Source organism: Sinocyclocheilus grahami, unplaced genomic scaffold, assembly GCF_001515645.1.
Source record: "Sinocyclocheilus grahami isolate Dianchi unplaced genomic scaffold, SAMN03320097.WGS_v1.1 scaffold428.1, whole genome shotgun sequence".
Taxonomy (NCBI): Eukaryota; Metazoa; Chordata; class Actinopteri; order Cypriniformes; family Cyprinidae; genus Sinocyclocheilus; species Sinocyclocheilus grahami.
In genome coordinates, this window is record NW_015505607.1 from 246,975 (window position 1) to 262,257 (window position 15,283).

At 37.5% G+C, this 15,283-nt stretch overlaps 1 protein-coding gene across 2 annotated transcripts in view; it reads left to right on the top strand.

Moving 5' to 3' along the window:
- lmbrd2b (LMBR1 domain containing 2b) overlaps positions 1-11,723 on the top strand; it is a 20,831-nt gene extending 9,108 nt beyond the window's left edge. The window contains exons 1-13 of one of the 2 annotated variants that reach the window (XM_016233312.1): positions 1,931-2,397; positions 2,542-2,616; positions 2,723-2,836; positions 2,909-3,092; positions 3,182-3,363; positions 4,390-4,523; positions 4,637-4,742; positions 9,338-9,435; positions 9,545-9,645; positions 10,088-10,134; positions 10,222-10,336; positions 10,456-10,582; positions 10,966-11,723. In XM_016233312.1, the coding sequence (XP_016088798.1) occupies positions 1,960-2,397; positions 2,542-2,616; positions 2,723-2,836; positions 2,909-3,092; positions 3,182-3,363; positions 4,390-4,523; positions 4,637-4,742; positions 9,338-9,435; positions 9,545-9,645; positions 10,088-10,134; positions 10,222-10,336; positions 10,456-10,582; positions 10,966-11,029 (1,785 nt within the window). In that variant the 5' untranslated portion in view covers positions 1,931-1,959 and the 3' untranslated portion in view covers positions 11,030-11,723. Of the gene's footprint in view, positions 1-1,930; positions 2,398-2,541; positions 2,617-2,722; positions 2,837-2,908; positions 3,093-3,181; positions 3,364-4,389; positions 4,524-4,636; positions 4,743-9,337; positions 9,436-9,544; positions 9,646-10,087; positions 10,135-10,221; positions 10,337-10,455; positions 10,583-10,965 lie in introns of those variants that run through there. The other variant, XM_016233313.1, reaches the window with a different exon arrangement.
- The last annotated feature ends 3,560 nt before the right edge of the window (positions 11,724-15,283 follow it).

The following is a 15,283-nucleotide window of genomic DNA, read 5'->3' on the forward strand; positions in this document are numbered from 1 at the left end:
GTGTGTCAGCGTGTGAGTGTGTGTCAGCGTGTGTGACAGCGTGTGAGTGTGTGTGAGCGTGTCAGTGTGTGTGAGCGTGTGTGAGTGTGTATGAGCGTGTCAGTGTGTGAGAGTGTGTGTGAGCGTGTGTGAGTATGTGTCAGTGTGTGTCAGCATGTGAGAGCGTGTGTCAGTGTGTGTGAGCGCGTGTCAGCGTGTGCGAGCGTGTATGAGTGTGTGTGAGCGTGTGTCAGCGTGTGTGAGTGTGTGTCAGCGTGTGAGTGTGTGTCAGCCTGTGTGACAGCGTGTGAGTGTGTGTCAGCGTGTGAGAGCATGTGTGAGTGTGTGTGAGCGTGTGTGAGTGTGTCAGCGTGTGAGTGTGTCAGCATGTGTGAGCGAGTGTGAGTCAGTGTGTTGCTCTGAGAGCGGGGCTTGGCATCTGCTCCACCAAGCATCCTGGGGGAAGTAGAGTGATGATGGCAGGCTTTGGGCGAGTGAATCGCGTTAATTTATCTCTATGGCTCACAAATCGAGGGTTACAAGACAGAAGAGTAAAGCAGATTCAAGCGAACACAAGTTGTTAGTCTTCGCAACTTACTCACGCTTGCAGTTGAAACCAGCGGAGACTGATTAGCCACCATTTGAGCAGGAAGTCGGAGCGCGTTGGTCTGTAGAACAGCGACACACTCCATTACCTGAGCAGAGTCCGCTCTCAACATCCACTCCAGCGCACAGAGCCAGAGCGAGCCAGAACCAACAGACTCAACACAATGTTGATTGGTAAATTTCTGCCCAGGCCAAGACAAGATCAATGCTACCCACAAGCATTACTTGCTTATTTTTTGCTCAAGGCCCTTCCCTTCACAATCACAACTTAGTAGGTGTGATAAATAGGCCTTTCCTGTGTCAGTGGATGCTTGAGAATGAGCCATCCCTGTGCAGACATAAAGCTGTGTGATTACTTCACCAGTAGTCTGTATAGGATTCAGTTGTAGATCATGAGCAATGCTGAGACTCACACCTGTAACCCATCAGAACAGAACAATCTGAGAACTTCCGGAAAACTGTTCTGGGGTAACACAATCTGGTAGGGCTGCAAGATTGTGATTATACAACAATATGGCTACATTTTAAAAAATAACTACAATAAGCAAAAATAAGAAAATACAATATTAAATGATGATGATGATTATAAAAAAAGAAAAATTACTACAAACAAAATAAATATTACTATTTTAATATTTCACTGCAAAATAAAATTGCACATTTAAGGAAAAAATTAGAACAACAAACAACTATTATTATTATTATTGCTAAATACAAATTACTACAAACAAAATAAATATTACTATTTTAGTATTTCACTGCACAATAAAATTGTGCACTTAAGAAAAACCAACAACTATTATTATTACTATTATTACAAAAAAACATTACTAGTGTAATATTTCACTGTAAAATAAAATACAAATTAAGAAAAATAATAAAACTATTAATCATAATTTTTTTTATTTTACAGTGAAATATTACACTAGTAATATTTCTTATTTTGTTTATTTAGTAGTAATACTAATATTTAATAATAAAGCCACGGACCCCCAAGTAAAGTGCCCCTTCCAAAATAAAATAATAATAATATTAAAGCTCATTGTCCTTTATAAAGATCTTTATTTAAACTGAGGATAATAGTAAGTTTGATTAATTTAATAATTAATTTACATTTGGCTGTTTTAAATGTTTATATTGTATTAAAGCCAACTTAAATTATTGACATATTAGGAAAATATTACTTGTAATTTTAGAACATGTTCAGTTTATTTCAAATTTATATGTATAGCACTTTTCACAGTAAATATTCTTTTCTCACAAATTTTCTGTGAACCCTTGGTTTAAATAATGCATAAATAACTATGCTGTATTATACCTGTAAGAATAGTGGTTAATAACAGTGTTGATCTTCCAAGGCTCCTTCTGCCATTCATGCAGTCATATGCTCGTTCTGGAGGATTCTCCATTACTGGAAAGATCAAGACGGCTCTCATTGAGAATGCCATCTATTATGGCACATACCTTTTCATCTTCGGCTCTCTTCTCATCTATGTGGCCGTGCATCCTCAGTGGCACCTCTCCTGGTCTGTAAACCAATCCAGAACATTCTTCCATTGTTGGCTTTCCATACTGACTTTTTTTCTGTATCACTTCACCAGGTATGAGCTGCAAACCATCGGCATCACTGCGGCCAACACTTGGGGTCTGTTTCTTCTAGTGTTGCTGTTGGGCTACGGCCTGGTCGAGATCCCTCGCTCGTATTGGGAGGCGTCGCGCCAGGGTCACCTCCTCATCAAGACTTACTTCAAAGCGGCCAAGCTCATGACAGAGAAGGCAGATTCAGAGGAGAACCTAGAAGATGTCATGGAGGTGAAAGCCATGTGTGTTTATACACTGTAAACAAACATCCGTTCACACTATATGAGTCCAGATGAGCTGGTTTTTGAAAGGCAATGCCAGATCTGAGCCCGTTCAGCTAACATTGTGTCTTAGATGTTTGTATTTTTATCACAGGAAGTGAGAAAAATCAATGAATCAATCAAATATAATCATCCATTGAGGAAGAACGTGGACACCATTCTCCGAAAGGTGAGAGGACAACATGATAGCAGTCTTCTGGTGCATTTTTATGTATATATGTGATTTGAAGTAATCATGCCCCTCTTTTTAGTAGAAATCTGCTTATTGTTTTTAGTGTCCAGTTGAATATCAGGAGAAAATGGGCAGGAACATGGACGACAATGAGGATTTTGATGATAAACATAACACATATCCCACTGAAAGAAGCCTTTCAAAACTACACAAGCAGGTACTGCTCAATTTTTTTTCTCTGTGTTTTCTGAAATTTGCTCTGGAATAATACTAACAGCTGGTTTCTTAGGTAATCTACGCAGTCCAGCGGTACAATCGCACACACGTTCAGTGGCAGATATTGCTGGAACAGGCTTTCCATCTTGAGGATGTTGCCAAGAATGAAACCAGTACCTCTCGGCAGTTCGTTCACAGCTTTGCCCCTCCAGAACCTGTCGGCTGGTTCAGACGCTACATTTATACGCCCACAGTAGGTAGGTGCTCTAATAGATGTGGATATGCTATATTTGAAACAAATGTCAGTGTTTGTCCTGCCTTTACTGTCTTTTGCTTCCTTCATCAGAGTGGTACTGGGAGTGTTTGCTGAAGCAGTGGTTTTACCGTATACTGTCTGTGCTTCTGTCACTCTTTTCGGTGGCTGTGGTTTGGTCCGAGTGCACTTTCTTCAGTACTCATCCCGTTCTGTCACTCTTTGCTGTGTTTATCCAGCTTGCTGAGAGAGATTACAACTACCTGTACATTGAGGTGAGTCTGCTTGAGCTTAGGGATCTAATCTAGGAAAATCTGATTAAAATATACATGTAAATTATTTTTGGTTCCAGGTCTTTATTGAATCAAATAAGATCCTCAGTTATGATTGTTTTAGAACTTTATACAAACATTATGGGAAAATATTTAACGCGGAAGCTGACAAAAAGTAAGGATTTAACTTTTTAAAAAGGAGACTCTTATGCTCAACAAGGCTGCATTTATTTGATCAAAAATACAGTAAAAAAGTATTATTGTAAAATATTATTATAATTTAAAAAAAGTTTTTTTTTCTATTTTTATATATTTAATCATTTGTAATTTATTCCTGTGACAGCAAAGCTAAATTATCAGCAGCCATTACTCCAGTCTTCAGTGTAACATGATCCTTCAGAAATCATTATGATTTGGTACTCAAGAAACATTTCTTATTATTATCAGTGTTGAAAACAATTTTTGTGGAAACTGTGATTTTCTTTCAGGATTCTTTTTTTGAAATAGAAATATTTTGTAATTATAAAATTATTATTTTCCTTTGAAAAATGTTTAATTCTATATATATTTTTTTACATTTATGTGTATATATGCATTTTTGTACACTTTATATAAAGTAAATGTAAACCGATTGAAAATACAATAAAAAAATTATTTTAATATATAGTCATTTCGTTCACTTTTTTATTTTTAATTGTATATTTTCATTGTATTATTGTATTATTATAATTTTTATTCAGTTTAGTTATAATTTTTATATATATATATATATATATATATGGTCATTTTGCTGTTACTCTATCTGTGCACTGGAAGCATCTGTCACAAAGACAGTTTCCTTGTATGTGTAAGCATACTTGGCAATAAAGCTCATTCTGATTCTGATTAAGTCATTTATTTTATTCACTTTTTGTCAATAAGGTTACCGACTCCTGCCATAGACCAAAACTAAGAGCCTCCTGACAGTTTGACCTGATTTTGCCTGTGGCATCAGCTGAAACGCCTTAATATTGTCTTTTTGTCCCATAGATGGCATGCTTCATTACCATTTTTTTTCTTTGCACCTGCGTCTACTCCACTGTGTTTCGCATTCGAGTCTTCAACTACTACTACCTGGCCTCACATCACCAAACCGACGCTTACAGCCTGCAGTTCAGTGGCATGTATGTTTCACAGATAGCAGGATTCAGTGTATTAAACTGAATTGTATTTTCAGTGAACTCCACCCTTAGTTTTTCCTCTGATAAACCACAAAAGCCTATGTGTTGTTTACTAGGCTTTTTTGCCGCTTGACTCCCCCACTTTGTCTAAACTTCCTGGGACTGATTCACATGGATTCTGCCATATCCCACCAAGCAAAGGAGCAGACGGCATACACCTCTGTGAGTCTTTTAGCATTATTTGAAATGTACAGAATTTAATATGCGAGACTCTTATAGTTAGGGCTGGGTATCGAGTTCGATACTTTTTAGGCACCGACCGAATTGCCTCGATACCATCGAGTATCGAAAAACGTCTCGTCATTCGGTACCAAATTTCGATACCTAAGAGGTTAATCTCATCAACGTCAGTGAGGCGCAGATCGATCAGTGTTTGACATCCGCGAGAGCGATGCGAAAACGTACGGAGCAGTCTGCTCGTGGTATCTTACTATAGCCTAATACACCGATAGGTCTGCACAGTCGGTCCGCGTCACGCGCCACACTCAGAGATGTGGCTCACACGTGAGGATTTAGTGTGAATGCGTCCCAGCCCCCGTAGCTGTAAGGCTACATTTACACTGGTGCGTTTTTGTATTAAATTGAAAACGATCCTCGTCTTACTGGCGTTTCAAGCCGGCTTACTATGGAATTAATAGTTAAATGCCAACAGCTCGCGTGCTCAACACAACCCAGCGTTACAATGTGCCATAATTCCAGCCAATCAGAGACCGAGGCTATTAAATTCTGATTGGCTGCCTTGACAACCAATCACAACAGAAGAGGAAAAATACAGTGCATGCATAATTATTATGCAAGTTGATATTCTGATTATATTTTTTTCCAAGCACATTTTACCAATAATTATAACTACTATTAATCTCGTATTTAATCACTTATAATCTATATATTATTGTTCATGATGGCTGGAAGTGAAAAACGCCTTATATTCAGGTGTGCATAATTATTAAGCAGGTTATCTTCTACAGATAAAATCTCGAGATGGACTAAAAATGAACTCCCAAAGCTTACTGCCAGATTCCGGAAGATAAATTCTTCAGTGGTACAAGAGGATGTGGTGCTGGTCCTTCTCAACTTATCTGTCTATAAAGCACACACACACACATATATATAAATAAATCAGTTTTCAAGCATTTTACTACACTTCAATATGTTATTCTTATTAAGTAGGGGTAATTTTTTAGGATTCTATACTTCTCCTAAAGCCCCGTTCACACCAAGAACGATAACTATAAAGATAACGATATTAGCGTCCACACCAGCGAACGATATCGTCTGTTTATTCTAAGCACACGCGCGTCTGCCGCTTTAAATTCGTGAGCTCGTTACAGCAGGATGGATTCTGATTGACTGTCAGTGTTTTTTATCGTTCATCAGCTGGAAAAAAATCGTTTTGAAAGTGATCACAACGATATCGTTCCTCTGTATCGTTATCGTTATAGTTGTGGTGTGAACTATGCTATTATTTAATATTGAGAACGATTTTTAGAACGATATCGTTATCGTTATCTTTATAGTTATCGTGCTTGGTGTGAACAGGCCTCAAGTCTCTGAGAACCTGACACCTTGTACTTCTGGAGACTCCAGGTAGGTTGCAGTTCTGGAAAATGGTGGCGCTGGAGACTAAATGGTTCCTGGTGATTTCACACCTAATTCTTCATCTTAATTCCTAATTCTTTTGCAGTTAACATGCATCTTTTCTTCTCCACATGTTTTTGACTGACCCTGCTGACCCACTGAGCATTTTGCTGTCCAATGGTTATGCATTCACTTTGCAATTTCTAGTATTGTATTAGTTTTGAATATTTCTCATGGGCATTTAATAATTTTTTACTTTCAGTCTGAGTTAAATCTCCTTTTTGGCTCATTTTATCTGTAAAAGAAAATCTGCTAAATAATTATGCACACCTGAATATAAGACATATTTCACTTCAGCCTTCATGAATAATTATATATCAATTATAAATGATTAAATACAAGATTAATAGTAGTTATTAAGATTGATGTCGTTTGGAATTGGTCAAATGTGCTTGGAAAAAAATATGATCAGAATATCAACTTGCATAATAATTAAGCATGCACTGTATTTTTCCTCTTCTGCTGTCGAGGTAATGCAAGAAATGTTGTGATTGGTTGTCAAGGCAGCCAATCAGAATTTAGCAGCCTCGGTCTCTGATTGGCGTTTTGAAAGTGATCACAACGATATCGTTCCTCTGTATCGTTATCGTTATAGTTGTGGTGTGAACTATGCTATTCTTTAATATTGAGAACGATTTTTAGAACGATATCGTTATCGTTATCTTTATAGTTATCGTGCTTGGTGTGAACAGGCCTCAAGTCTCTGAGAACCTGACACCTTGTACTTCTGGAGACTCCAGGTAGGTTGCAGTTCTGGAAAATGGTGGCGCTGGAGACTAAATGGTTCCTGGTGATTTCACACCTAATTCTTCATCTTAATTCCTAATTCTTTTGCAGTTAACATGCATCTTTTCTTCTCCACATGTTTTTGACTGACCCTGCTGACCCACTGAGCATTTTGCTGTCCAATGGTTATGCATTCACTTTGCAATTTCTAGTATTGTATTAGTTTTGAATATTTCTCATGGGCATTTAATAATTTTTTACTTTCAGTCTGAGTTAAATCTCCTTTTTGGCTCATTTTATCTGTAAAAGAAAATCTGCTAAATAATTATGCACACCTGAATATAAGACATATTTCACTTCAGCCTTCATGAATAATTATATATCAATTATAAATGATTAAATACAAGATTAATAGTAGTTATTAAGATTGATGTCGTTTGGAATTGGTCAAATGTGCTTGGAAAAAAATATGATCAGAATATCAACTTGCGTAATAATTATGGATGCACTGTATTTTTCCTCTTCTGCTGTCGAGGTAATGCAATAAATGTTGTGATTGGTTGTCAAGGCAGCGCGTGCAAAATGCACTTTTGTGCGCTCAAAATATGATCTTTCGCGCGCAGAATTGTGGCAGAAATGTAAGCCCATACTCTTTTCACTATCTCCGACAAATGACAGACCGAAAGTCATTCATTTCCAATGGAGAGTAGCGCGGGAGCTGTGTAGAGTTTCAATCATATGAAGTTGTCCGTTCATACTTCAAGACCGACAGCGCGTGTTATGTGACCATTCATGCACACTGTAGCATCATGCGACATAAGACCAGGGTTTAAACTGGGACGGGGCCGTCTGGGCCTGAGCCCCGGCACTTAACGTTATAGACTCCAGGGCTTGACATTAACTCTTCATTAACGCCAGACAAGTAACATGATTAAAACATCAGAAACCAAAAATAACTATGTAAACACCAAAACGCAATATTATTCTGATTTTATTACATTTAGAGTAAGTGGCGAATAGTGGATATCTAATGTATATAATGCATCTATTGACAGTATAGGGTTGTGCTGCTGAGGCGAGGCTCCCGCAGCCCCTCCAGGAGAAATCAAAACGCGCAACACTAAGAAACTCGGCATCCTGAGGTAAAAATTCAAAATGGAAAGTTTTTATATTTAAAATACAGTTAGTTAGGCAACATCACACAACGTTTTCACCATTACGACTGTTTAATAGTTCTATAAACAGTTCAATAAGCAAATACAATAATATTAGGTCACTTGCATTTTAGGCGGAAACAGCGCGTCTCACAGCAACCAGCCTAATTCTGTCTGAGCTAGGCGTTTTAAAACAAACACGCACTAGTGTAAATTTAGCCTAACAGGTCCGTGTTTTGACCGAATCGGTTGAGTCAAAGTTTCATTAGCCCATGCATAAACATCTGATGAATCAGCCGTTTGAACGAATCGCTTGAATGAACGACTCAATGATTCACTCATTAAACGCTCACTACTGGCGTTTCAATTTAGTTGAAAAGTATAATTTCCACCATAATTTATTGTTTGTATATTAAAAAATATTTAAAATAATCTCATAATAATTATTTAATGCAGTTGTATTTTTCAGTGTCAATTGAATTTATAGATTAAATGTAAGAATTTGAAATGAAAGTATTAATGAGATTAATGGGAATAGAATAAATCATTTGCACAAAAAACAAAACACACACACACATATATACATATATATAAGCTCGATACCATAGAGCCCCTGCATAAGACAATAAATAAGATTTATATTCCGCTTTTACTCAAAACTCACTTTAAATCTGAGCTAGGCGTTTTAAAACAAACACGCACTAGTGTAAATTTAGCCTAACAGATGTGTAAACTGAAGACTATTTGAGCTTTATTAAAACTATTTGCACTGATTTTTTGTTAGGTACATTTTGTTCCTTTTGTGCAGTGGCTTTGAGTCTGTATACACATCAACAAGCTGAAAAATAAAACCAAAGTTTTTTTTTTTAAATGAAAGCATTAATGAGATTAGTGAGAATAGAATAAATCATTTGCACAAAACACACACATATACATATATATATATATATATATATATATAGCATAATATATGCATACTCCCATGATATAGATTATGTCCAATTGTACTTTACAAATATACTTTAATAACAAAATTTAAATAACATTGTTTTTCCACAGAGAACCGGTATTGAAGTCAAGGTATCAGTATCGATATCGAAAATTTTTGAACGATACCCAGCCCCACTTATAGTACCGCTGAGCATATGTTTAGAGCAGCAAGGCTTCAATGGCCCAGAGTCCCATTTGGAAATGTCTAATTACTATTAAACATTAAAGGAACCTTCTGTAATGTTGTAGATCATGGGTTCCATGCGGGTCCTGTCCTTCATTGCTAATGGCTTCTACATCTATTACCCCATGCTGATCGTCATTCTCTGCATTGCTACATACTTCAGGTTAGTCTAAAATTTTCTATAAATCATCAGACAGAAGAGTTTCATGATGGTAGTATGTGTCAAATTTCATGTTGTAGTTTCTTACTGAATTTAAATAATTTCTGTCCAGTCTTGGCACACGCTGCCTGAACCTCCTGGGTTTCCAGCAGTTCATGGGAGACGAGATGACCTCTGACCTCATTGATGAAGGCAGAGAACTTCTGCACAGAGGTGATTTGTTTATATTTGTAGATTAAAATAAACAATAACTAGAATATAAAATAGTTATATAATTAAATGTACTCACAGGCCCAATTTATACTTGTCTACAAGACTCGTTTTAAAAACAGTTAAGCAAAAACCTTTTCGAGACCATGACAAAAAATTAATGTCAAGCAAATCTAACTGTTTGAATGGTAGTATAAAAATAAGGTAAAGCCATCTCCTGTGGTTGCTATGGCTAGATGTGATACAGAAATAAATAGTGATTCAGACAGAAATCACTTTTGCTCATTGCTACAGCTCTACTTTCTGCAGTGGTGAAAACCTCAGTGCGTCAGAGGCGTAGTTACCGCTGACACAAGCATAAACATTTAACACAGTCCCATCCGGTATTAAACGAGGACATGTACTTAACTCATTTTGTTGTTTGTTTTTTTTTTTTCTTGCATAGAAAGAAGAAAACGCCAAAGAATAGAAGATGGGGAGAGCAGACGAAGAGTGAGTTCTAAATAGTACAGAGTAATATATACATAATTACTCTAATAATACATATTACACACATATATGATTATATGTATATGACAGGAATGGAGAGAGCGTTATGCACAACGAGATGAGATTGCTGGCAGAAACCGGACTTCCATGTCTGAGATGAAGGAAACCAACTATGGCGAAACCCTAAATTCAAACACAAACCGGCGTATGTTTAATGCCCAATAAGACATGTGTCCTGTAGTATTCCTATAGAGTATTTGTTATTAAGTGAATTTTGTAAAGAAGCAGTCAATTGAATATTAATCCATTCATTTTTATACACAGAGGCCAAGTACACCCCTAGCAGCAGCCAGACAGGGCGAGACAGCATTGAGTTGTTGCAAGATGCTGAGCCGTTGGACTTTAATGCTGAAACACTCACTGATGACCCTTTGCAATCTGAACCTGGCAGGTTAGATTGAGTTTTATTGAGTGCTGCAGTAATTAAATGTTTTTGTAGGCCAACACAAAAGTTAGCATCACCCTGGTTCCCTCGTCAATTTATTGGAGTAAATCAGCTCTGTGACCAACAAAAGTTGTCTAATCTTATTAGGTACTATAGATTTTATGTCACATAATACAATCATTAAATTACAGGCATTTAACAAAAAAAACAACAACAGTGACTTCAGGATGATGAAACCGCAAGAGCAAAAATGCTTACTCGTTTCTGGGTTTTGGCCAACAAAAATACATCTTCCCTGCGTCACTCTATTGTCATGAGTTTTGTTTTTATTCTTTAAGTTTTCCTGCACCTACTGCATGCACTCACTGCTTTGTTTCCTTTCCCCACAGACATGCCGGTGGAAGGTACTTCTCTATGTCTTCTTCTCGAAGCCGAATCTTTGATGATGTTTGATGTTTCTCACTTTGGTCAAAAGCACTGTCATGAGAAAATAAGCTGAATTTTACCTCTAAAAACACTCATCTCTACAGGTGTGGTCTGTCCCTCTCATTTTAAACATCTTCGACTTCCTGTATCCTGTAATGCAATGTAGTCATCTGCATGCGTCCTGATAAACACACAGACATATAGATTAATGCACACACTTGTTTTGAAGTGCCAGGCAGTCAGACTGCTACATGAGACAAATGGGAAATGTCTCTTTTGCTCCGTTTCAAGAAATGAGAACAGTCAGAGTACTCAGTCATGAGAAGTACTACAGACAGGGAAGATTTAGCTCAACACACTGTTTCTCATCATTTACTACTGATAGGTATCAGGTAACGTATCTGAGCATTTACATCAGTCAAGTAAATATGAACGGACGTCAATGTGGCCAATTTGTGTTGTTATTGTGAATAGAGATTTTATAGGTCTAGATACAGGCTGTCTTACAGAATACTGTGCAGTATTTTTTTTTTTGTCCATGTGATTGTTCCAGTATAAAGCCGGAGAGATTGCACAGGATTGAGGGTTCAGAAATCTGCAGTTAAAATAACTCCTATTTAACCTTTCAAAGTGTTATGGCTTTCCCATAGTTCATGTGAGTGGCAAAAATGAAGTTTTATGTGTTCTTTTGTTTTTTCTTAATGTCATATATATGCATAATTTATACTATATTGTTATAATATTACTGTAATATTATAATATGAAAAGTGAAATTCATCTGAACATTCCATCCATGAAACTGTTCTTTTAACTTTTTTAATGAATGAAGGAAATACTAACTTTGTCTAATTATTTTCACAAACATTTAATTTGGTACGTAAAGCTGTATTATTTAACTTTTGGACACATTCTTTGCTTGTTTCACATGGCTGTTACTCTTCATAAGTATATAACTGACCTTGCAAATCATCTCTATAATGAAGTTATATTTGTTACATTATTTTAGCTGTATTCTTGTGGATGAATGTCCGATAGGCCATTTTTGATTTGCACTGGCATGTATGTCACTTTTTCAGAACAGGCAAGGCTGTTGAAATAGCTTTAAGGACACATTCGTTGTGTCAGGTTAAATGGATTAGAAGTAGACCTACTTATGTGCTGGTTTTCCAGACTTATAAGCACCCCTTTATCACAAGTGCAGTTTTCTTATAGAAAACGGTCATTAAACGAATGTCTTGAAGGAATCTGGTTAACATAACAAGCTTATAAAACAAGACTAGTGAATGCATGGCAAGATGTGAGTGAATCACTGTTTTTAATACATAAAATTCTCATTGTACACAGTCATCAAGCATATCCGATGTAAGTTTTTGCATGGTGTTCTATTGAATATGCTGAGGATTGAGTAATGTATTTTTCACTACAAACATAGTATGTCTATTTCTCTCCACAAATGCTAAGCATCATGGTTTCATCTTGAATTAATGTATTTTCATAGTAAATTTAGCCTTTCAAGTTTAAATAGGAAGGGCCTTGTTTTTTTGTTCATACCTTTTGCTTTGCTGATAGTTATTCATATTTACTGTGTATTTATGGAGATATGAATTTACTTGCCAATGAGGTGTAATCTTTTTGATATGGTCAGTCCTCAATTAGTATATTGATAAAGGCCAACTGGAATCTAATGCTGGAATCTGTTGATTTGTATATTTGGTGTAAGTGGATTGTGTGGCACATTCCAAATAGACTTCATATGTAATCTTGCAATTATTAATAAATGATTGATGAAAACATATTTGCTTCTGTTTGCTGATATTTTGTATTAAAAGTTTATATCGATGTTCTCATTCCATATCAGGATCTTTCTGTAATAAAAGCTTGTTTCCACACAGTCTCCAAACGTGAAGGTACTTACACAAACAAGACTCTTGAACAATCGAGATAACCGCAGTATTCATGTTGTCACAGTTGTTTTTTTTATATTCAAAATTCTGTTTCGCATTGTTTTTGTACCGTTTGACTGTTAAACCAGTAAACTTGAACAACAACAGCGGAAGGTCAACGTCACGTTCTAATCGCTTCATCAAATACCTGAAGCGAGAATGACCAATCAAATACAAGAACTCGTCTCTATGGAAACACTGCAAGCTAAAACAGAAAAGGCCAAACAACGCTAAGGAAATCCGGGTGGTTTTAACCATAGACTGTATAAAAATAGGTTTTAACACATCAGTCATCGTTTCGTTTCACTTCTCCACGTGAGTATGCAGCGAATAGATTATTAAAGATAAATAAAGCCTTTGTATTATGGTGTCATGTGCTGTATACTGAATTACAGTAGTTTAAGAGCATGTTATTTCCTTAGTCCACGATTAGAATTTTAATTTTAAAATGCACGTGTCACACCGCATCTTAAAAGGAATGGCAACCAATTACAGAACCTAAGATATACACTTTATTTTATTTTTTTTTTACAAATTCCACGAACACATTATGCATCAACCACACAACAGAGGGGTACGTAGCCATTCCATAGAGAAGGGTGATTCCATACAGTAGAAGAACCATTTTTGGGTCCCTAAAGAACTTTTCAGTTTTTAAAAGAGCCATTTTTAGTGTGCAATGGAAAGAAACTTTTGTGCAATGGAAAAGTTCCATGGATGTTAAACGTTCTTCATGGAACCACGGATGCCAATAAAGAACCTTTATTTTTAAGAGTGTAGCCAACTAAACATATAAAAGCCTAAAAATCACTCTTGTCACCTTCAGATCAGATAGGCAGGGCCGTCGCTAGTGGGGTGAAAGATGGTGACGATTATAGGGGCCCACGGCGATCACAACCGACTGACTGAGGCCAGCCTAAAAAAGACGCTCAGGACAGTTGACGGGCCACTGCTGCGCGTCGTCACGAAAGCTTATCATTTGCACGTGTTTTTAAGCCTTGCCAATTTAAACATTCAAAAGAGTTTAAAGCATTCAAACACAAGACGCGGAAAAGCTCAACTGAGTTCACGCAGAGAGCCGCGTCTCACACTCACAGCACCGAGCTCTCCTTCGCGAAGTTCGCGTCCTCCTGCACCTGAACGAACAAATACAATTTGCAGTTTAAACAACCAGAAAAAGATGTGAAAGAGCCCAATTCAGCACCCGCGGTGTTCTGGTGTTTAGGGCGCACGCACGCCTATAGTTAATTTATGTGAGGATAGCAAAATAAAGTAAACTGTGACATATTATACCCAAAAAGTCTTCATACAGTGGACTACCAGTGAAATTGCTAAAAAAAATTGGGACTAAAAATTGTTGTTTTGCTTAAGTGTTTTTTCTTTAAAGGGGTCATATGATGCTGCTAAAAAAAACATTATTTTCCACATACTGTACATATTGTTTCTCCTCTATGCCCTGCCTTTCTGAAACGCGTCGATTTTTACAAAGTTCATCGGTCTCAAAAGCGAGGTGTGCTTTGATTGGCCAGCTATCCAGTGCGTTGTGATTGGCCGAATACCTCAAGCGTGTGACGGAAATGTTACGCCCCTTACCATACTGTTGATGCCCTGTCCAGCCAGAGCGTTACATAAAACCATGTCTGCATTTGTGATCAGAGAAATGACAAACAACAAGCGCTACTCTACACTGCCCAAAAAACTTGCGTTTGAATCATCAGTGGCAAATTCCTTAAATATAAAAAACGTACTTACAGTCTGTGAGTCAGAACAGCCGGCATTGTAGTCTACTCTCCCAGGATCAGGAAACAGTCCTCCATAAAATGTGCTGCACACATTTAAATATTTGGGTTGAGGTGTTCTGGAACAGTGTTGTAAATACAACTTAACCACTTATTTCTAGTCGTGTCCTCTTTTGGAAGACCAAACAAAGTAGTTTTGCTTTCACAACGAAACAGCGTCACACACCACGGCCTTGAGTGAGCGGAGGCCGGAGGCCTAGAGTGAGCCGCGGCCTAGAGTATGCGGAGGCCGGCTTGAGTGAGCAGAGGCGAATGGGCTTGAGAACGGCGCGGCCGGCGGATTCTACAAAGGAGCATCCGGTGGGGTTGCGGCAACCACATGTGACGACCCCGGGCTGGAATCCGCTTTGTCCACGGTGAAAGCCGATCCGGCGATCCACAGCGCAAAGTTGTAGTATTTCCTCAGCGACCAGCACGGATCAGCTCCAGGCATGACGAAGCGGCGGCAACAATACTACAGCGATAATAAAAGTTACGCTTTCTTTCTTTGCGTGAACATTTGGGCGGCGTTATGCAAATCTTCCCACATCGTGACGTAG